The sequence below is a fragment of the Oncorhynchus masou genome, chromosome 25 (genome assembly GCF_036934945.1).
Source record: "Oncorhynchus masou masou isolate Uvic2021 chromosome 25, UVic_Omas_1.1, whole genome shotgun sequence".
NCBI classification, from domain to species: domain Eukaryota; kingdom Metazoa; phylum Chordata; class Actinopteri; order Salmoniformes; family Salmonidae; genus Oncorhynchus; species Oncorhynchus masou.
In genome coordinates, this window is record NC_088236.1 from 21,971,569 (window position 1) to 21,994,498 (window position 22,930).

The 22,930-nt window shown below is 42.3% G+C and overlaps 1 protein-coding gene across 1 annotated transcript; it reads right to left on the reverse strand.

Annotated features, from left to right (window-relative positions):
• Nucleotides 1-8,440: 8,440 nt before the first annotated feature.
• LOC135513603 (cell division cycle-associated protein 2-like) lies at nt 8,441-21,268 on the reverse strand. Its single transcript, XM_064936487.1, has 15 exons — nt 20,703-21,268; nt 20,332-20,462; nt 19,920-20,077; nt 19,496-19,557; nt 19,007-19,200; nt 18,618-18,791; nt 18,207-18,324; nt 17,639-17,934; nt 17,314-17,365; nt 17,143-17,214; nt 16,815-16,891; nt 16,509-16,586; nt 11,557-11,709; nt 11,392-11,461; nt 8,441-9,907 (listed from the first exon to the last, which is right to left on the reverse strand). Exons 1-15 carry the CDS (start codon nt 20,839-20,841, stop codon nt 8,787-8,789), a joined length of 2,895 nt encoding a protein of 964 aa, XP_064792559.1. The 5' UTR covers nt 20,842-21,268; the 3' UTR covers nt 8,441-8,786.
• Between the last annotated feature and the right edge of the window lie 1,662 nt (nt 21,269-22,930).

Below are 22,930 nucleotides of genomic sequence, written 5' to 3' on the forward strand. Positions count from 1 at the left end.
ACACTGCAATTACAGCACATATCACTTTTATAGACAGAAATTAAGGAACAAAGCTATTTATATGAGTCCAACTACAAGGATAGAACGAAGACAAATTAATCAATGACTCAGATTCTGCTAATGATCTTATGTAAAAAAAGACAAACTTATAACAAATAAGAATGTGTGTTGTAGTATTTCTTAGCGTGTTTTTAAAATGGCAGATTATTCCACATAGTAGTACAAGGGCAAAATATCCAACAATGGATTGAATGTCAAGTAGTTGAGTAGGCCTGATGAATTGAATGTCAAGTAGTTGAGTAGGCCTGATGAATTGAATGTCAAGTAGTTGAGTAGGCCTGATGAATTGAATGTCAAGTAGTTGAGTAGGCCTGATGAATTGAATGTCAAGTAGTTGAGTTGGCCTGATGAATTGAATGTCAAGTAGTTGAGTAGGCTTGATGAATTGAATGTCAAGTAGTTGAGTTGGCCTGGTGAATTGAATGTCAAGTAGTTGAGTAGGCCTGATGAATTGAATGTCAAGTAGTTGAGTAGGCCTGATGAATTGAATGTCAAGTAGTTGAGTAGGCCTGATGAATTGAATGTCAAGTAGTTGAGTAGGCCTGATGAATTGAATGTCAAGTAGTTGAGTTGGCCTGATGAATTGAATGTCAAGTAGTTGAGTAGGCTTGATGAATTGAATGTCAAGTAGTTGAGTTGGCCTGGTGAATTGAATGTCAAGTAGTTGAGTAGGCCTGATGAATTGAATGTCAAGTAGTTGAGTAGGCCTGATGAATTGAATGTCAAGTAGTTGAGTAGGCCTGATGAATTGAATGTCAAGTAGTTGAGTTGGCCTGATGAATTGAATGTCAAGTAGTTGAGTTGGCCTGATGAATTGAATGTCAAGTAGTTGAGTTGGCCTGATGAATTGAATGTCAAGTAGTTGAGTTGCCCTGATGAATTGAATGTCAAGTAGTTGAGTAGGCCTGATGAATTGAATGTCAAGTAGTTGAGTAGGCCTGATGAATTGAATGTCAAGTAGTTGAGTAGGCCTGATGAATTGAATGTCAAGTAGTTGAGTTGGCCTGATGAATTGAATGTCAAGTAGTTGAGTAGGCTTGATGAATTGAATGTCAAGTAGTTGAGTTGGCCTGGTGAATTGAATGTCAAGTAGTTGAGTAGGCCTGGTGAATTGAATGTCAAGTAGTTGAGTTGGCCTGATGAATTGAATGTCAAGTAGTTGAGTAGGCCTGATGAATTGAATGTCAAGTAGTTGAGTTGGCCTGATGAATTGAATGTCAAGTAGTTGAGTAGGCCTGATGAATTGAATGTCAAGTAGTTGAGTAGGCCTGATGAATTGAATGTCAAGTAGCTGAGTAGGCCTGATGAATTGATTGTCAAGTAGTTGAGTAGGCCTGATGATTTGAATGTCAAGTAGTTGAGTAGGCCTGATGAATTGAATGTCAAGTAGTTGAGTAGGCCTGATGAATTGAATGTCAAGTAGTTGAGTTGGCCTGATGAATTGAATGTCAAGTAGTTGAGTTGGCCTGATGAATTGAATGTCAAGTAGTTGAGTAGGCCTGATGAATTGAATGTCAAGTAGTTGAGTAGGCCTGATGAATTGAATGTCAAGAAGTTGAGTAGGCCTGATGAATGGAATGTCAAGTAGTTGAGTAGGCCTGATGAATTGAATGTCAAGTAGTTGAGTAGGCCTGATGAATTGAATGTCAAGTAGTTGAGTAGGCCTGATGAATTGAATGTCAAGTAGTTGAGTAGACCTGATGAATTGAATGTCATGTAGTTGAGTTGGCCTGATGAATTGAATGTCAAGTAGTTGAGTTGGCCTGATGAATTGAATGTCAAGTAGTTGAGTAGGCCTCATGAATTGTCCTACTGGCTCCACCAGAGGGTGACATGTACCCACCTGGCCAAAAAAACAAGAGGGATCTTGAAAAAAAAAGGGTAATAATTCACTGCTTTAACCTTAGTTTACACACTTGACATAGACAAACTATATTTGTCTTGTAATACAGGAAACAGAGGAGTGAGCACTCCCCCATTCACATCGATGGGGCTGTAGTGGAGTGGTTCGAGAGCTTTAAGTTCCTCTGTGTCCACGTCACTAAGGAATTATCATTGTCCAGACATACCCACATAGTTGTGATGAGTGCACGACAGCAACTCTTCCCCCTCAGAAGGCTGAAAAGATTTGGCTCGGATCCTCAGAAAGGTCTACAGCTGTACCATTGAGAGCATCTTGACTGGCAGTATCACCGCTTGGTACGACAGCTGCAAGGACCCTGACCTCAAGACGCTATAGACGGGGGTGAGTAAGGCCCGGTGCATCACTAGGGTCGGGCTCCCTGCCATCCAGGACCTCTATATCAGATGGTATCATAGGAAGGCCCAAAACATTTTCAAAGATTCCAGCCCCCCAGACCATAGACTGTTCTCTCTACTACTGCAAGTCAAGTGGTACCAGTGCACCAAGTCTGGAACCAACACTACCCTGAACAGCTTCTACCCTGGAGCCATGGCTGCTAAACCGTTAAATAGCTCAATCAAATGGCTACCCAGACTAGCTGTATTGACATGTTTTTGCAATAACTCTCCTGTGGCTCTACCCACACACTCAAACATATTTACCCTGCCTCTACCCACACACTCAAACATATTTACCCTGGCTCTACCCACACACTCAAACATATTTACACTGGCTCTACCCACACACTCAAACATATTTACCCTGGCTCTACCCACACACTCAAACATATTTACCCTGCCTCTACCCACACACTCAAACATATTTACACGGGCTCTACCCACACACTCAAACAAATTTACCCTGGCTCTACCCACACACTCAAACATATTTACACGGGCTCTACCCACACACTCAAACAAATTTACCCTGGCTCTACCCACACACTCAAACATATTTACCCTGCCTCTACCCACACACTCAAACATATTTACACTGCCTCTACCCACACACTCAAACATATTTACCCTGGCTCTACCCACACACTCAAACATCTTTACACGGGCTCTACCCACACACTCAAACATATTTACCCTGGCTCTACCCACACACTCAAACATATTTACCCTGGCTCTACCCACACACTCAAACATATTTACACTGGCTCTACCCACACACTCAAACATATTTACACTGCCTCTACCCACACACTCAAACATATTTACACGGGCTCTACCCACACACTCAAACATATTTACACGGGCTCTAACCACACACTCAAACATATTTACCCTGCCTCTACCCACACACTCAAACATATTTACACGGGCTCTACCCACACACTCAAACATATTTACCCTGCCTCTACCCACACACTCAAACATATTTACCCTGGCTCTACCCACACACTCAAACATATTTACCCTGCCTCTACCCACACACTCAAACATATTTACACAGGCTCTACCCACACACTCAAACATATTTACCCTGGCTCTACCCACACACTCAAACATATTTACACGGGCTCTACCCACACACTCAAACATATTTACCCTGGCTCTACCCACACACTCAAACATATTTACACTGCCTCTACCCACACACTCAAACATATTTACCCTGGCTCTACCCACACACTCAAACATATTTACACGGGCTCTACCCACACACTCAAACATATTTACACGGGCTCTACCCACACACTCAAACATATTTACCCTGGCTCTACCCACACACTCAAACATCTTTACACTGCCTCTACCCACACCCTCAAACATATTTACCCTGGCTCTACCCACACACTCAAACATATTTACCCTGGCTCTACCCACACACTCAAACATATTTACACTGGCTCTACCCACACACTCAAACATATTTACACTGCCTCTACCCACACACTCAAACATATTTACACGGGCTCTACCCACACACTCAAACATATTTACACGGGCTCTACCCACACACTCAAACATATTTACCCTGCCTCTACCCACACACTCAAACATATTTACACGGGCTCTACCCACACACTCAAACATATTTACACTGCCTCTACCCAACACACATACTACATACGCCCACACAACAAGAACACACATGCATATTGACGCCACACACTTGCTACATACACTGCTGCCACTGTCTATTATCTAGCATGTTGCCTCGTCACCCCTACCTATATGTACATAGCTACATCAATTATCTTGTACTCCTGTAAATCAACTCGGTACTATACATGTTGTTTTTACTCATTGTTATTCACTGTATTTATTTACTGTGTCACTATTTCTATAATTGTTATATTCCACTTTTTAACTCTGCATTGTTGGAAAAGGACACGTACGTAAGCATTTCAATGTTAGTCTACACCTGTTGTTTACATATGACAAATATTCCATTTTTTATTATTGGATGGGTTGGATATGGCTCTGGCTACATTTATTATTAGAAATGCATACAGTCATGTGAAAAAGTAAGTACATCCCCTGAAAAGTAGTACTTTTTTGTAAATATTTGGACAGATGTATATGAAGTCTTTACTTCAACACTATTGACAGATAAAGGGAACCTAATTTAACAAATGAAACAGATTATACTTTGCAATAATTTATTAATAAAAAAAGAAATCTACAATACCATAATGTGAAAAAAAGAAATATACCCCTAGCTTCAATAGCTGGTGTTGCCCCCTTTGGCTGAAATATCTTCATGAAGCCCCAAACCATAATGCCACAGCCTCCATGATTTACGGTTGATGAGGTTCTTCTGTTCAAAGGCTGTGTTTCGTTTTCACCAAAGATGTGGCCAAACAACTCCACCTTTGAGTCATCTGTCCAGAGCACATTGTCCAGTACTTTTGGTCTTTACCCAGGTGTTGTCTGGCAAACGTCAGTCTTGATTTTCTATTTTTTTGAGAGCAGAGGCTTCTTCCTGACCTCCCATGTAGGCCAAGTATGTGCAGTCTCTTTCTGACAGTTGACTCATGCACTTCGATATTGATTGTGTCTAGAGAGGCCTGTAGATCCCTTGATGTTACCCTGGGGTTCATTAGAGACTTCTATGAGCATCTTTCGGTCAGCTCTTGGGCTGAATGTGGTGGGACGACCTGTCCTAAGTAGATTGCCAGTGGTCTGGAATTTTCTCCATTTGTAGATGATCCATCGGACAGTGGAACAATGTACTTCGAATTGCTTGGAAATGGATTTAGGTAGGGGTGTACATATTTTTTTCTGCATAAGGAAATTGCATTTGTGTTTATTTTAATTGTATAACATTTTCAAAGCAAATGTTTTTGTGTGTAATTTGTTAAATTGGGTTACCTTTAACAATAAATGTGGTTGGAATTTAGCCCAAATATCCATGTGTCCAAATATGTAAACCCCCCCCAAAAAAGACCACTTTCGAAAGGGTGTACTTACTTTTTCCAGGACTGTATATGGCTCTAGATGTAGCCAGTTACATCCCTCTCCATAATTATATGGTCACCTCACCTACCTATGAAAGTATGGATTTCTCCAAATGTTTTATCATGAACATAGGAGACCAATATTCAATCTACATTTCTGTTGTTACGTATTTTCTTGTCACTGCACTTGTCTTTGGGATTTAGATGATGGGAGAGTGACCTCTACTGGCCACCTATCAACATACAGAATTAACTGTCCAATTAAAATACAATACATGATCAAAAGTATGTGGACACCTGCTTGTCAAACAACTAATTCCAAAATCAATATGGAGTTTGCTGCTAAAACACACCTCCACCCTTCTGGGAAGGCTTCCCCTAGATGTTGGAGCATTGCTGTGGGGACTTGCTTCCATTCAGCCACAAGAGCATTAGTGAGGTTGGGCACGGAGGCATGGCTTATTCGATGGGGTTGAGGAGGTTCTCTGCAGGCCAGTCATGGTTCTCTGCAGGCCAGTCAAGTTCTTCCACACCGATCTCGACAAACCAATTCTGTATGGACCTCGCTTTGTGCACGGGAGCATTGTCATGCTGAAACCGGAAAGTGCCTTCCCCAAACTGTTGCCACAAAGTTAGAAGCACAGAATCGTCTAGAATGTCATGCTGTAGAGTTAAGATTTCCCTTCACTGGAACTAAGGAGCCTCGGCCGAATCATGAAAAACAGCCCCAGGCCATTATTCCTCCTCCACCAAACTTTACAGTTGGCACAATGCATTGGGGCAGGTAGTGTTCTCATGGCATCCGTCAAACTCAGATTCGTCCGTCAGACTGCCAGATGGTGAAGCGTGAATCATCCCTCCAGAGAACACGTTTTCACTGCTCCAGAGTCCAATGGCAGCGAGCTTTACACCACTCCAGCCGATGCTTTGCATTGCGCATGGTAATCTTAGGCTTGTGTGCGGCTGCTCCGCCATGGAAACCCATTTCATGAAGCTTCCAACAAACAATTATTTTGCTGATGTTGCTTCCAGAGGAAGTTTGGAACTAGGTAGTGAGTGTTGGAACTGAGAACAGACGATTTTTACTTGCTTCGCGCTTTAGCACTCGGCGGTCCCGTTCTGTGAGCTTGTGTGGCCTACCACTTCGCAGCTGAGCCGTTGTTGCTCCTAGACGTTTCCACTTCACAATAACAACACTTACAGTTGACTGGGGCAGCTCTAGCAGGGCAGAAATTTGTCAAACTGACTTGTTGGAAAGGTGGCACATAGGAGACCCCTCCTGTCTCAGCCTCCAGTATTTATGCTGCAATAGTTTGCGTCATTGACTCTGAATGATCGGCTATGAAATGCCAACTGAGATTTACTCCTGAGGTGCTGACATGTTGCACCCACTTCAACCACTGTGATTATTATTATTTGACCCTGCTGGTCATCGATGAATGTTTGAACATCTTGGCCATGTACCGTTACAATCTCCACCCGGCACAGCCGGAAGAGGACTGGCCACCCGTCAGGGTCTGGTTCCGCTCTAGGTTTCTTCCTAGAATCCTGCCTTTCTTGGGAGTTTTTCCTATCCACCGTGCTTCTACATACATCTGCATTGCTTGCTGATTGGGCTGTTAGGCTGGGTTTCTGTATAGCACTTTGTGACATCGGCTGATGTAATAAGAGCTTTATAAATACATTTGATTGATTTATCCTATGACGATGGCATGTTAAAAGTCACAAAGCTCTTTAGTAAGGTTACCCTACTGGTAATGTTTGTCTACGGAGATTGCATGGCTGTGTGCTCAAATTTATACACCTGTCAGCAACAGGTGGCTGAAACCGAATCCACTACTTTTGTCCACATACTTTTGCATATAGTGTATATGACCCCATGCAAAGACCATTTTGTAATCGCATACATTAGTCGCCTGCTATTTTATTTAATTCCGTATTTACCATATCAATATGTAGAGCCGAATGTTTTCCTTTCCATTAGCTAAAACATCCATTTCATAACTATAAATATTAGGGTGAAAAAGCAAGATTCCGTAGGTTCTCTGTAACAGCCAAATTAGAGACAAGGAAAAATACATCCGGTCCAAAGGGGAAATGAATACCAGTAAGACTAAATACAATGGTTTTTAATATTGACATTTAATATTCACTATGATTACCAGTTGAGTTAGTATTGTTGGTTGGTCAGTAGATAATTGTGTATATTGACTAGCTTGGTTTGGGAAACCAGCTACAGATCACTGCAGTCTAATCTATTGTAGGAAATAACTATAGCAGTAACTTTTAATTGTTTAGAATTTAAAAAATATACACTACCAGTCAAGTTTTAGAACACCTACTCATTCAAGGGTTTCTTTATTTTTACTATTTCCTACATTGTAGAATAATAGTGAAGACATCAAAACTATGAAATAACACATGGAATTATGTAGTAACCAAAAGTGTTAAACAAAACTAAATATAGCCACCCTTTGCACTCTTAACTAGCTTTTTGATTTTATTTAACTAGGCAAGTCAGTTAAGAACAAATTATTATTTTCAATGACGGCCGAGGAACTATGGGTTAACTGCCTTGTTCAATGGCAGAATGACAGATTTTTACCTTGCCAGCTCGGGAATTCGATCTTGCAACCTTTCGGGTTACTAGTCCAATGCTCTAACCACGAGGCTACCTGCTGCCCCAAGCTTCATGAGGTAGTCACCCGGAATGCATTTCAATTAACAGGTGTGCCTTCTTAATGCGTTTGAGCCAATCAGTTGTGTTGTGATAAGGTAGGGGTGGTATACAGAAGATAGCCCTATTTGGTAAAAGACCAAGTTCATATTATGGCAATTACAGCTCAAATAAGCAAAGGGAAATAACAGTCCAACACTTTTCTAGTTACTACATGATTCCATGTGTTGGTTCATAGATTTGATGTCTTCACTATTATTCTACAACATAGAAAATAGTTTTTTTTAAACCTTGAATGAGTAGCTGTTCCATAACTTTTGACCGGTAGTGTATATATTTATAATTCAACTTTTTAGACATTTCAAGAGAGGCCTGTATAATGTTCAGACAATTAATAGTTTGGAAGAGCCCCATTTTATTTAATGAATACAGGAGGTACACATTCAAAGAGTAAAAGATGTACAGACAGTGCATCTCCTACTCCCATGAGCCTTGGTAAATGACAACTGCCAAACTTGTTAAATCACATTAAAAGGTAGTTCTTGTATATTTATACTACTTAATTACTAAAAACAAAAACAGTGCTTTATAAAACTCACAACAATCAATAGCTATCAAAAGCAGGTGGAAATGGCCAACCCTAGTCAAAAAAATAAATAAGGACCTTTGTAGTGAATAGGGTGCCATTTAATTCACAGCCAGTGTACAGGTAGTGGACAGGCTAGCATTGGAGTGGCTCAGAGGTCAGTGTGATTCACTTCTTCCAGGGGAGGGTGTAGTAGAGCCTGGATGGAACTGCGTCTGGGCCTGGTCTTCCTGCAAACAGCACTAATGGAGTCCGGAGAGGTGTGAGGTAACCAGGCCAGGCCAGAGGCCTCCAGGGTGCTGCTCTGGTTCCTCAGGCTGCGGCGGACAGACTGATGCCCCCTGCAGGGGAGAGGCCTTAGCACATCATCAATGTTGAACTCCTTCTGTGCCCAGGGGGGAAGGAGGGAGTCTGGGTAGGAGGTAGAGGCCTGTTCTATAACGTTACCCAGCTCCATTCCGGACCCATGGTTATCATTCTCCACTGCCTGTGGCCCATTTGGCTGGGAAGCCTCCTCCTCCTCCTCTATGACTGAGCTGGCGTATATAGAGCTCCTTCTACCTCTGGAGCGGCCTGGGCCCTGAGCTGCTCCTCTCTGCCCGCCTTTGTTTGGACTCTGTTCTACATGGCTCACTGCCTTCTGCTCTGAGGGAGCCACTGTGGTGCTATCCTCATCTGGAGGAGGGCAGGGTGTAGTAGTATCAGCGTCTGCTCTAGCTGGACTATCCCCACTCCTACCTGCATCTGGAAGCGTACCAGTGCATTGATCTGTATCTACAGGGTCTGAGGTACAGTGTGTATTAGGTTCACCCTCTCTGTTACCAGGTACTGTGTGCTTGGCTGGGCTGGACACTAACACCTCTGGCTGGGTTGTTTCTGTTGGATCTTGTTCTGTATCAAAGTTCTTTACCTGCTCCTCAGTCTCTTCACTCAGCCAGTTATCAACAGGAACACTGACCTTCCTGCCCTTCCCTCTACCTACTCTAATAACACTCTGCCTTTTGGTTCTGGAGGTCTTTGTTGGACCTGACCATCTTCTCCAGATCTGTGCTGCTCTTCCAGTCCCAGAGCTGTCTGTGGTGGTGGAGCCTACAGGGCTCTGGCAGTCTACTGAAGGCCGATCAGAGGGCTCTGCAGCTGGGGTGGTGTCTTCTGGTGAGTCCTCACTGACCGGGGGGCAAAAGCAGCTTGACCACAGGGCTGCAGCTGTGACCACTGCGGTGACGGGGTCACTGTTAAAGTATTCTTCTAATAGGATGGAGTCTTCTTTGGCTGTGGCGGGAGGACAGACAACATGGGTTACTACTGAACATGAAACATGTTCTCAGAACGTTAATTAAATACCTAAAATAACCTATAATTTCCATCCTCAGAAGATTAATAAAACCTACAGGAAAACTTTTGGGGAACCATAGTAAAATGTTCTCAGAACCTCCCTGCAACCTGAAAAATGTACGTTCCCAGAACAGGCAACGTGTTAAAAAAGGGCGGCAGGTAGGCTAGCGGTCAAGAGCGTTGGGCCAGTCACAAAAAGGTCATTGGTTCGATTCCCTGAGCCGACTCGGTGAAAAATCTGTCAATGTGCCCTTCCTTGAGCAAGACACAAGCCTAATTGCTCCTGTAAGTTGCTCTGGACAAAAGCATAACTAAATAACTAAAATGGAAAATGTACTGTCTAGGGCTACTAGCTACCAATACAGACTGTATCTGGACATGCACCTAGTCAGATTGAATGGCCTATGAGAATGCATATACAATATAGTATTGTATCTCAAGTGTCTGAGTCCGTGAGAGTAGTTGAATGTGCCTTGACTTGAGTTGTGTATCTAAGTCAGGTGTAGGAAACTAGATTCAACTGCAGCTGGTCAGGGGGCCAGAAAATATTTATAACACTTTACACTGCAAATTGACCACAATTAAGCCCAAAAAGGAATTGTGAAAATAACACCCAGAGACCTATCCCAAAGCCACTCCTGCATTGTCTTAGGGTTGTGCTTGGTGTCATTGTCCTGTTGGAAGGTGAACCATCACCCCAGTCTGAGGTCCTGAGCATTCTGGAGAAGGTTTTCATCAAGGAGCTCTATGTATTTTGCAGGTTCTTTGGGACCTTCAATGATAGACAATTTTTTTGCTACACTTCACGAGATCTCCTCCAACACACTCCTGTCTCAGTGCTCTAGGGACAATTTCTGAAACCTCATGGCTTGTTTTTTATCTGACATTCCCTGTTAACTGCGGGACCTTTATATAGACAGGTGTGTGCCTTTCCAAATCATGTCCAATCAAATGAATTTACCACAGGTGGACTACAATCAAGTTGTAGAAACATCTCAAGGATGATCAATGGAAACGGGATGCACCCGAGCTCAATTTTGAGTCTTATAGCAGAAGGTCTGAATACTTATGAAAAAAAAAAGGTATTTCTGTAATGAAATGTTTAACACAATACACACATTTTCAAAACCTGTTTTCGCTTTGTCATTATGGGGTATTGTGTGTAGGTTGAGGAAAACAATTAATTTCCTGAATTTAAGAATAAGGCTAACATAACAATGTGGACAAAGGGAAGGGGTCTGAATACTTTTCTACAAATCTCTATGTGTGGGAATACTTGGGAGCATATTTTTTTAATGGTGATTTTAGTATTTTTAGGCCAACAATTAATGTTTTTTTTTTTACCAAAAACTGGGGGGGGGTCCTAATAAAATATAAATCGCCCGCGGGACGGTTGCCGGCCCCTGATCTAAAGTGTCTACATAAGTGATTGTAGTCCAAGGCCTGTTCGAATACTTCCTTGATGTATACTGTGAATCCAACAGAGGAAGCCTGGCTCTCACCAAACATGTTAGAGCAATGATTAGTTCATGGAAGGAATGATTCTTCCTGGGTATTCCAACAGAGCCTAGCAGCTGTGTGCTTACCTGTGGGTTTGCAGTGGGGTGTTGAGGAGAGTGGCAAAGGGAGGACAGGATCTCCGTGATGGGACTGAGGGTAGGGTTCTTGGATGCATAGTCTCTCTTCCCATACAGAGAACGGTCCACCGCCTTCTTCCCAAAGAAAGGCTTTGCTGAGTTCTAGAGAAACACAAACACAGTGAACACCCAAGCTGGTTTGCCCCATTCTTACATCACTCCTTGTTTATGTTTTGATTATTCATTGTTTTACTGTCACCTCTGAGGAATACAGTTATTACAAGTGTTGCTCAGTTGTTAGAGCACGGCACTTGTAACGTCAGGGTAGTGGGTTCCATTCCCAGAACCAACCATACGTAAATTGTATGCCAACATGACTACGTCACTTTGTATAAAAGCTTATGTTAACTGGCATATACTACAGTGCATTCGGAAAGTATTCAGGCCCCTTGACTTATTCCACATTTTGTTACATTATGGCCTTATTTATTCTAAATTGGATGAAATAAAATGTTTTCCTTATCAATCTACACACAATACCCCCTAATGACAAAGTGAAAACAGGTTTTTAGATTATTATTATTATTTTTTTTTTTACAAAAATACCTTATTTACATACATTTTCAGACCCTTTGCTATGAGACTCAAATAGAGCTCAGGTGCATCCTGTTTCAATTGATCATCCTTGATGTTTCTACAACTTGGAGTCCACCTGTAGTAAATTTAATTGATTGGACATGATTTGAAAAGGCACACATCTGTCTATATAAGTTCCCACAGTTGACAGTGCATCAGAACAAAAACCAAGCTGTGAGGTTGAAGGAATTGTCCGTAGAGATCCGAGACAGGATTGTGTCGAAGGCACAGATCTGAGGAAGGGCACCAAAAAATATCTGCTACATTGAAGGTCCCCAAGAACACAGTGGCCTGCATCATTCTTGAATGGAAGAAGTTTGGAACCACCAAGACCCTTCTTCCGAGAGCTGGCCGCCCGGTCAAACTGAGCAATCCAGGGAGAAGGGCCTTGCATAGGGAGGTGACCAAGAACCTGTGTTTTAATAAAATCAACTATGTGCATTGAGCTTGTCTGATGCCTCAAGAGGGTGACAGAGCAAGATAACCAGAAGAAAAAACCTTAACTCAACTACTCTCCTCCCGCTCCTGCTGGCTTTCACAGGTCCTGCCATTACTCTCCTGAAGTTGCCGGTAATAGGCTACACGAGGAGTCGGCAACCTTTCTCATGTAGAATACTATTTCTACCGATCTGCCTGCCAGTTATGTTACATATGCACATTTGTGAAAGTTTCATTTAATTCATAATAATGCCTTTATATCTCAAAATCATTGTCATATGGCTAATAACAATTCTATCCAAATAAATTAAAATGATAAACCTAAAAAAGTAACTTCTATTGTCATCTATGTAAGAACAACCTACATAAAGCCAACAAATAACATTGCGGCCTGCAAGTAGAAAATATCCAGATTAAAAATAAATATCCAATAAATCACATTGGCTACACATCCGCAACGAACTTGAAACATTGTATCAACTATTAACTTGGGTCAGGCCCAAAGCTTGCCTAGCGGACTTGCAACATTGTAGAAAATTTTCTCGGCCCTCATTTTCCCATGCCAGTAAGCTCTGGACAGACACAGCTTTAGGCTACCTGTACAAGGGATAAGAAGCAGTGCTCGACTTAGGCAGTAGCTCGCTGAGCACCGGCACCTCAAATGTTCTACTGCTTGAGCTCCTGTTCCTCTTATAGAATATTAGCTCAAAAGAATTGTGGACCTAAATATAAAACAGTACCCGCAGACAAAATAAGTACCGGAACCTATTTCAGTCCAAGTCAAGTACTGATAAGAAGCCTATTTTATGATGTTTCCACTGGATCAGAGCATTACATTTTCCCCTTTCACGCCAAGTGGTTATTGAAAAACAGACTTTTGTTTGCTTGCTGTTTGAGGTGAAGAAAACATTACTCTGGGAATTTCCACAGGTTATTAGTAGCGATGCATTAAGCCAATCAGAAATAGTAACAGATCCCCAAATGGGCACATTTTTATACCTACATTTGCACGCAGGCGGGGTAAACTATAGGCCTACCTCTATACGTGCACGTCCTTACTCAACATTGACAGGAGAGCTCCAAACAAAAGACAATGACTAAATTGACAGAACTCGTAAATGGAATGAAATAAACCAAAACTTGTTTCTCACAAGTGTAGCATAGGTTGTGCACTCTGCAAACAACGTGTCCACTCCGACAATGAAAACAGTTAGACTGAAATAATAATATTGAATGCATTAAAAGAAAAATCCATAAACATTGTAGATTAGAAATTATAGGAATTAACGGTAAATGTACAACTGCTGATATACAGTACCAAGAAACACGAGCAATGGACATTAGACCGGTGGAAATATGTACCTGACGAGTCCAAATGAGATTTTGGGTTCGAACCGCCGAGTCTTAGCGAGACGCAGAGTAAGTGAACAGATGATCTCGGCATGTGTGGTTCCCACCGTGAAGCATGGAGGTGACACCGATTTATTTAGAATTCAAGGCACACTTAACCAGCATGGCTACCACAGAATTCTGCAGCGATAAGCCATCCCATCTGGTGTTGCGTTTATTGCGACTATCATTTGCTTTTCAACAGGACAATGACCCAACACAGCTCCAGGCTATGTAAGGGCTATTTCAAATCAAATAAATTTATATAGCCCTTCTTACATCAGCTGATATTTCAAAGTGCTGTACAGAAACCCAGCCTAAAACCCCAAACAGCAAGCAATGCAGGTGTAGGAGCACGTGCAGGTGTATTTGACCAAGAAGGAGAGTGATGGAGTGCACATCACCCGACCTCAACCCAATTGAGATGGTTTGGGATGAGTTGGACCGCAGAGTGAAGGAAAAAGCAGCCAACAAGCACTCAGCATATGTGGGAACTCCTTCAAGACTGTTGGAAAAGCATTCCAGGTGAAGCTGGTTGAGAGAATACCAAGAGTGTGCAAAGCTGTCATCAAGGAAAAGGGTGGCTACTTTGAAGAATCTCAAATATAACACTTTTTGGGTTACTACATGATTCCATGTGTTATTTCATGGTTTTGACGTCTTCACTAATTATTCTGTAGAAAATAGTACAAATAAAGAAACACTCTTGAATGGGTAGGTGTGTCCAAACTTTTGACCGATACTGCATGTAATGGGGAATTGATATACACTAACAATCAAATGCAAACAATTCACACAATGAAGTTATAAAACAAGGAATATGCGCAAATTGGCAAGAGAGCGCATTCTGGAGAGAGCAGTGCATTGTACATCTGGGAGCCTGGTCAATCCCACGTCTGCATTGGCCATGCAGCATTTACGGTGATACGACCTCAGCAGAAGTCAAGCCATTCATACTTCTTGCGCTTCCCAGAGCTGTTGTCAAGGAAGTGAGTTTGTATTTATACAGCATGTACCACCCCCACCTAACGTCAACCAATCATGTCAATGCGGAGCTTTACAAAGCCCTCTGCATTGTTACAACATTTGGGAGGCACGTAGTGATGGGTACAGAGACGGATTTAGCCTCTGCATATGGAGCCTCCGACCACATTTTCGTATCAAGCATAAATTGGCTTTTAGTCTCGGCCTCCGCATTAGATTAGTTCACTGAGATGGGTGCAAATGTTACTGCTCGACAAAAACAAATCTCGGTCGAACAACAGCCAAACAATCGACTAATTGGGGTCAGCCCTACCTGAAGGACAACCATCTCTGCAGCACTTCACCATTCAGGCCTTTATGGTAGACTGGACAGCCTGAAGCCACTCCTCAGTAAAAGGCACGCGACAGTCCGCCAAAAGGCACCTAAAGAAACAAGATTCTCTGGTCTGATGAAACCAAAATTGAACTCTCTGGCTTACATGCCAAGAGTAAAGTCTGGAGGAAACCTGGCACCATCCCTATGGTGAAGCATGGTGGTGGCAGCATCATGCTGTGGGAATGTTTTTCAGTGGCAGAGACTTGGAGACTAGTCAGGATTGGGGAAAAGATGAAGGGAGCAAAGTACAGAGAGATCCTTGATGAAGTCCTGAGCACTCTGGAGCAGGTTCTGACTGGGGCAAAGGTTAACCTTCCAACAGGACACCGACCCTAAGCACACAGCCAAGACAACACAGGATTAGCTTTGGGGCAAGTCTCAATGTCCTTGAGTGGCCCAGCCAGAGCCCAGCCTTAAACCTGATCAAACATCTCTGGAGAGACCTGAAAATAACTACAGCGACGCTCCCCATCCAACCTGACAGAGCTTGAGAGGATCTGCAGACAAGAATGGGAGAAACTCCCCAAATACAGGTGTGCCAAGCTTGTAGCTTCATACCAAAGTAGACTCAATGGTGTAATCACTGCCAAAAGATGCTTCAACAAAGTACTGAGTAAAGTGTCTCAATACTTATGTAAATGTGATCTGTTTTTTTGTAATACATAATAAAAACCTGTTTTTGCTTTGTCTTTATTCGGTATTGTGTGTAGATGATTTAATCTATTTTAGAATAAGGCTGCAACGTAATGAAATGTTGAAAAAGTCAAGGGGTCTGAAAACATTCAGAATGGACTGTATATTATTATTATTATTATTATTATAATCCCAGTAGTTTCTTCTTTGGCCCCTCAAATGCTGATTCTCTTCCTTTCCAAAACTAAAGTAAAAACCACAAGTACTCCAAACACCACCACCTTCTAAATTAAGTTTAATTCCTGCAGAAATATTAATAAAGCAACCACCTAAATTCCTTGAGCATGAGAAAGGCAGATTGACCGTGGCTTACAACGAGGCAAGTAGCTTTGTGTATGTAATACCTCCTCGAGGCTTAGCTCACTGTACTACCCACAGCCACAGTGTGTAATATTATACGTCTCTGTAGCGAGACTTATGAGTGATGAGCAGAGCCCAGACCGACCTTCATCCTCCCAGAGGCAGACTTGGCAGCCGTACGAGACGACCTCTTCTTCACAGGCTCACTCTTCTCCTCTGGTTGCTGAAAAAACAGAGATAGATAAGATAGATATGAAGAGATATACAGTCAGAGGTGGCATTAGGATAGGATCTATTTGGATACACTCACAAGCTCTTCCATTGAGATTAACCCTAGATCATCAGATTAAGATAATATTATTACTATCTCTGGACCAATATTATCTAATTGGTGTGTAAGTGGAGGGAATGAAGATATCCATTTCAGTGAATGAGTGGTGCATTACCAGACCTTTCTCTTTCTGCTGCGAGAGCGGGTTGTGGCGGCTGGTTCTGGCTCCAGGGCAGGGTCAGGCACTGGGGCAGCATCTAAAGCAAACACCTCCACTTAAGCCTCTTATTTGACCTCACTGACACCCCTGTAAACACTAAACCAATGACTTGAGGCTGAGGTGCTGTTACATAAGGGGAGAGAGAGAAAGGTGGGTGGAATAGAATTTGAATTCTGACCATAAGTCCCAAATGGCACCCTATTCCCTATATAGCGCACCATTTAGGAAATAGGGTGTCATTTGAGACACACCACCAGTCTAAACTAGATACTAGTAACTAGATCTCACCTGGCATTTCCTCACAAACAGAGTCCTCCTCTTGAAAAGCTGAGGTCAGATCCAGTGGTCCAGTCTCCAGCTCTGAAAATACATACTGCAAGTGACAACAATGTGATGTTTTACACAGAGCTTGACTAGAAACAGCTTCCTCTCAGCAATGATCACTGTTCAACAACCAACCTGCATTGTCCATCCATGAACTGTCAACATCTTCCATTGAAGGGAAAGGGATCTGAGGGCATAGAGAATTACTGCATTATTTACATGGTCAATAACTAACCCACATGCTGGATTACCAGAAAGAACAATTCAATGATTGGTCGTACTCATTAGGGAAAACTGTAGCAAAACGTTTGGCAAAGGAAAACAAGTATTTCTTATTGGAAGTTCAGGTATGCCCTTCCTGTTTCAGTAACCGTCTGCTTCCGTTTGGTCCCTAATGAATAAGACCCTGGCCTCATCATTTTGGGACAGGTCAATCACTGTGTTGGTGATTGACAGGTACCTTTCCCTGAGTGTGGGTGCTCTCCTGTTCCCCACAGCAGGGTCCCATAGTGAGGGGTGGGGAGGCTCCAGTTAGAGAGGGGCTGCTGAAGTCTGGCCGGGCCAGGGTTAAGGGGGTCTTCAGCAGTGACCTCAGCTGGGACCCCCCGGCAGATGTTGGGGCGCGGACCGGGGTTCCCCCTTTCCGTAGAGGGGTGCTGGGGGGAAGGTTCTTGTCAAAGAGTTCAGGTGGCAGCAGGATCCCGAAACGCACCTGCTTCTTCATAGTGGAGTTAACGTTGCCACCATCAGCTTCATCTGAAGGACAAATAAATATTGTTTATTCATCAACATCACTTGACCATAACAGATTTATTCAACCTACTGCTTCTTATACAGAAACATTTTAGAGGGTGATGAATCATGACCAACAACAGCCTTTGCTGCTCTCAGAAACAAGCCTTTTCTTGGCTCAGTGTTTGATTAGTCAATATTGTCTGTAGTATGCTTAACTTGCACTGGGCTTCAAAGCGTGAAAAAGATGAAAGGATAGGATCCCCTATAACAACAGAGAAGAGCAGCATATTTACCAGTGGGGTTAATCTCCAAAAGAGATGGCATGGCGAACAGCTGGGGCAGAGTTGTCCTGACTCGTCCTGAATGCAAAACCAGAGGTTGGCTGGGGCTGTGCAGTTCAAAAGAGCACTCCTGTGGGGTGAGAGGGAACCAAAGATAATGTTTGAAAGCCAGGCAGGAACCTGTGGTGAAAGTAGCAGTTGTGTTCGCTGCAGAACTGCGAGGGCTTCACAGAGAGGAAAGGAGGCTGCGGTGATGTGTCCCAAATGGAACCCTATATAGTTCATTACATTTGACCAGGGCCCCGGACCAAAGTTTTTTTTTTTTTTTACACACCAGGTCAGTTGACACTACATAAGGAATAGGGTGCCATTTGGAACACATTTGGTGTGTGTGTGTGGGGAAGAGGCTAGATGAAATTTTACCTGGTCCTCCTCCTCCTTGATGAGAGTGCAGTGCTGCTGCATCATAGGAGAGGGCTGTGGCTTGCCCTGGGTGATCTGGGACACAGCATCAGTACCCAGGGCTGGTGACAGAGACACACTGGCAGGTTCTACATTGAGAGCTGGCTGATGGTCCTTGTCCTGGACAACTGCAACCTGAGGAGGTGATCATGATGGGTTAGTGGTTGTCAGGACATTGTGGTCACAGTATAATGGTTCATAATAATTGAGTTTATAAAGACCTTTCTTACCAGTTGCTCAACATGCACACGACAAAGTTGAAAAAAAGACACCAACACCAACTGAATGGTTTGCCAAGTTATATTAGTCATTTAACAGACAGAAATGTTTTGCCAGTGTGATGAGGTTACCTCCGTGTTCTGTTGCTGCTTCAGTATGGTGGCAGTGCGTTTGAGGACAGGAGTGGTGGCCTCCCTAATCTCCTCCACACACTCCCCCAGAGGGCGTGCTGTGCAGCACCTCTTACTGGGTGGGGAAGTCAGAGAGGGATGCTGGCTCACTGGGGACATGTTCTCCTTCCCACCACTATCACAGCTCCACCCATCTGATAGTTAAGACAACACCCATCAACAACTATAGCCCAGAATAGAAAACTCTTAAAGAATATACTAAAAGGAACAATCTGTAGTTTCTGGATGAGACATTCTTAGGAGATCCAAAAACATAACACAAGAAAAATGCTGGTTTCTCCATGCCCTCACTGAAGTATAACGTATATATTCAAACTTTAAAAGGTGCTACACACATAGGATTTGTGTTGTTGCATCGTAATTTCAGGAAACGTCCATAATACATATTCCGCTAATAGTGGAATGATAGTGTTTCACAGTATTACTTACCCACCAGTGTGTTGATTGAGAAAACAAGCAGTGAATAGTGTAGGGAACCATTGTACCACAAACTGAAATTGAGGGAACAGTGTAGAATTTTAGCAAGAAGGAAATTACGAAACAGCTTCCCAGTTTGACAACAAATTCTGCTCCTTCTGGAAAAATCAATAGGCAAATATCAGCCAATCACAACACTGACGTAATATACTGTAGAACACTATAAGTCCACTATTAGCGCCAGATACTGTATATTATGGACATTTTCTGAAATGACAATGCAAAAAACATCTTACAAATCCTGTGTAGAACCTTTAAACATTTTTTGGGGAAAAAGTCCAACATAATCTGATAACTTTTAAATAGTATACTCAGACAAATCACCAGTTTCAGTTCACGTAATAATATGTGATTAATAACTGATTTATCCTTTTACATTGAAGCAGACTGACCACCAGACAGAAGATCTCTTGTCTTGATGCATCCCCCCGTGTGATCTTCATTCTCCTCCACATTCATAATGCTCTGGAAGATGGCCCTTTTCTGCTTTAGAGTAGAGGGGACTCTGGGAAAGAAGGGGATGGCTTGGGTATCCTACGAAGAGAGGGAAAAAATAAATGCACAGTGAACACAAATGGCTTAACATTTTATGTGATGCAATTGGTTCATTTTCAATGACAAATGCAGTGTAGCAAGAGACAGCTTATAGGCTTGTCAAATGTAACTAAGACTATTATAGCTCCAACTCAGATGAACACAAACAGTCCTAGAGCAACTTTTATCTGCAGTGCACTAGTTAGTTAATTGCACAATCTTTGAGTACGAATGAATGAGCAAACTCATCTCACCTGTGGTGTTGTGGGGGGAGTTTTCCTCCTTTGTTGGGCAATGTAGCGGATTAGGGAGTTGGTCTCTGGTGAACTCCATACCCCAACATTGGACCTCCGCTTCAACTTCAGCTGAGCTAGGCGAGATTTTTCTGGGGAAAGACAATACATGCACCATTCAATGGGACATTCTTGATTCAGAAAAACAAACAATTGTCTTGTGTCTTGACAAAGCAATGTCTAGACCTTGAACATATAGCTAGCTACATTGCCCAGATAAATTTGTGTTTCGGGTTATAATAATGAGTTAATTGCAGGGGAAAGTCGGAAAGAGCAGTGGACCCAGTGGAATGATATCAACAGAGTCAACTCACTTCTTCTGTCTGAATTACCTTTGACGTTAGAAGATGGCGTGAAGCTTTGAGTGGAGATACCCAGTTGGGAGGGTGTGAGCAGGGTGAAATCCAAGGGTGATGTGATGTTGCTCATTGGAGAAAGACACGAGGCTTCCAGTAGAGTCAAGTTGTCCATTTTCAACTCTGAACTTAACGTTAGCTACTTTCAACAGAAAGGACTGGAAGCTCCTTAAGTGGGGTCCGTCATCTAAACCAAGAAATCACTCAACTGTTGTCAATAACAGTTGATCAAATTGGGTCGATAATGCATTCAATAAAGGCAATAAGGCTGACAAACCAAGCAACGACTGATGATCACACACAAGTTTAAACAAGTGCAAGCCAAGAAATGTTATGCGACAGGCGTTTGTAGCTTGCAAGTTGACGCTATACATCCAACAAGTACATATTAAAACGAAGTTAAAGCCATTTAACACCTCTATAAACCAACTCTGACGTTAGCGAAATACAAGTTCACATTTACGTTACAAAATGGCTAGCTAACGTTAGCTCAGAGTTTCTTGGCAAGCTAACTTTAACAACACATTCACTGAATCGACAAAACATATTACCTAGCGAAACAGATCAGCGACCATAATAATAATAATAAGCTAAATGACTAGATAGCAACAACGAAACCGTTTCCCAGCTAGCTAACATGTTACAGCTGGCAAACTAGCCTAGGTCCCTAGCGAAATGCACCACTCACGGTAGCCGTGGCACGAAATTCCTTCCGCGACTCGAATAAAGGCTAAAATCTTGTTGAGCGTAAACATGTCCAACAAAATAATTACATGTACGTTTAACAAACGTAAAAGTACATTCAAAAACATTTGCATTCAAACGTATCAAAATACTGACATAATGCGAAGTTATGGACATTTGGGGACTATTTCGTATGTCTACAGAAGGATCTAATTTCATACGAACTCGCCAATGAATGTTGAAAACACATGTCACGTGTCTCTGCAATATCCATTGAATCACATTTGATGTAGTACTCTAAAATGTGTCCCTACGCATTCAAAATAAGTATGAACAGCTGAAGTATCCCAATGTATTCCCCGAAACAAATCAAAGCTAAAGAAACGTCCGAATTGTTCAGAAATACAGTGGTATTTTCAATTTGTAAGTCGCTCTGGATAAGAGCGTCTGCCAAATGACTTAAATGTTATGTTAAATGTTCATGCACTCTTCTTTGTATTGCAACTTAGTCTCACATAGCCTATATAATGCATCTAAAATGTCAAGAAATTGTGATGAAAAGCAAATAGGCAAACAGTTGGATTGGTTAGATCAGTGGTTCCCAAACTTGTTATAGTCCCGTACCCCTTCAAACATTCAACTTCCAGCTGCGTACCCCCTCGAGCACCAGGGTCAGCGCACTCTCAAATGTTGTTCTTTGCCATCATTGTAAACCTGCAACACATGACACATTTATTAAACATAAGAATGAGTGTCAGTTTTTGTCACAACCTGACTGGTGGGAAATGACAAAGAGCTCTTATTGGACCAGGGCACAAATAATATAATAATAAATAAATGTCTTTATTTAGCCATTTTACATATAAAACCTTATTTGTTCATCAAAAATTGTGAATAACTCACCACAGGTTAATGAGAAGGGTGTGTTTGAAAGGATGCACATAACTCTGCAATGTTGGGTTGTATTGGAGAGTCTCAGTCTTAAATCATTTCCCTATCCAAAAATCTGGCAGTGGCTTCTGATTAAATCCAATTTTCACAGAACAGCTTGTTGCAATTTCGATGAGGCTCTCTCGTTCAGATATCTGTAAGTGGGACTGGAGGCAGGGCATGAAAGGGATAACGAATCCAGTTGTTTATGTCATCCGTTTCGGGAAAGTACCTGCGTAATTGCGCACCCAGCTAACTCAGGTGCTTCACTATAGCACATTTGACATTGTCCGTAAGCTTGAGTTCATTTGCACACAAAAAATCATACAATAATGGAAATACCTGTATGTTGTCCTTGTTAATGCAGACAGAAAAGAGGTCCAACTTCTTAATCATAGCCTCAATTTTGTCCCGCACATTGAATATAGTTGCGGAGAGTCCCTGTAATCCTAGATTCAGATCATTCACATAGATAGCCCAGTCGTGTGAGAAACTCGCCATCAGGCAAGAGGTCAGACAAGTGAAAATGATGGTCAGTAAAGAAAACTTTAAGCTCGCCTCTCAATTAAAAAACATGTCAATAATTTGCC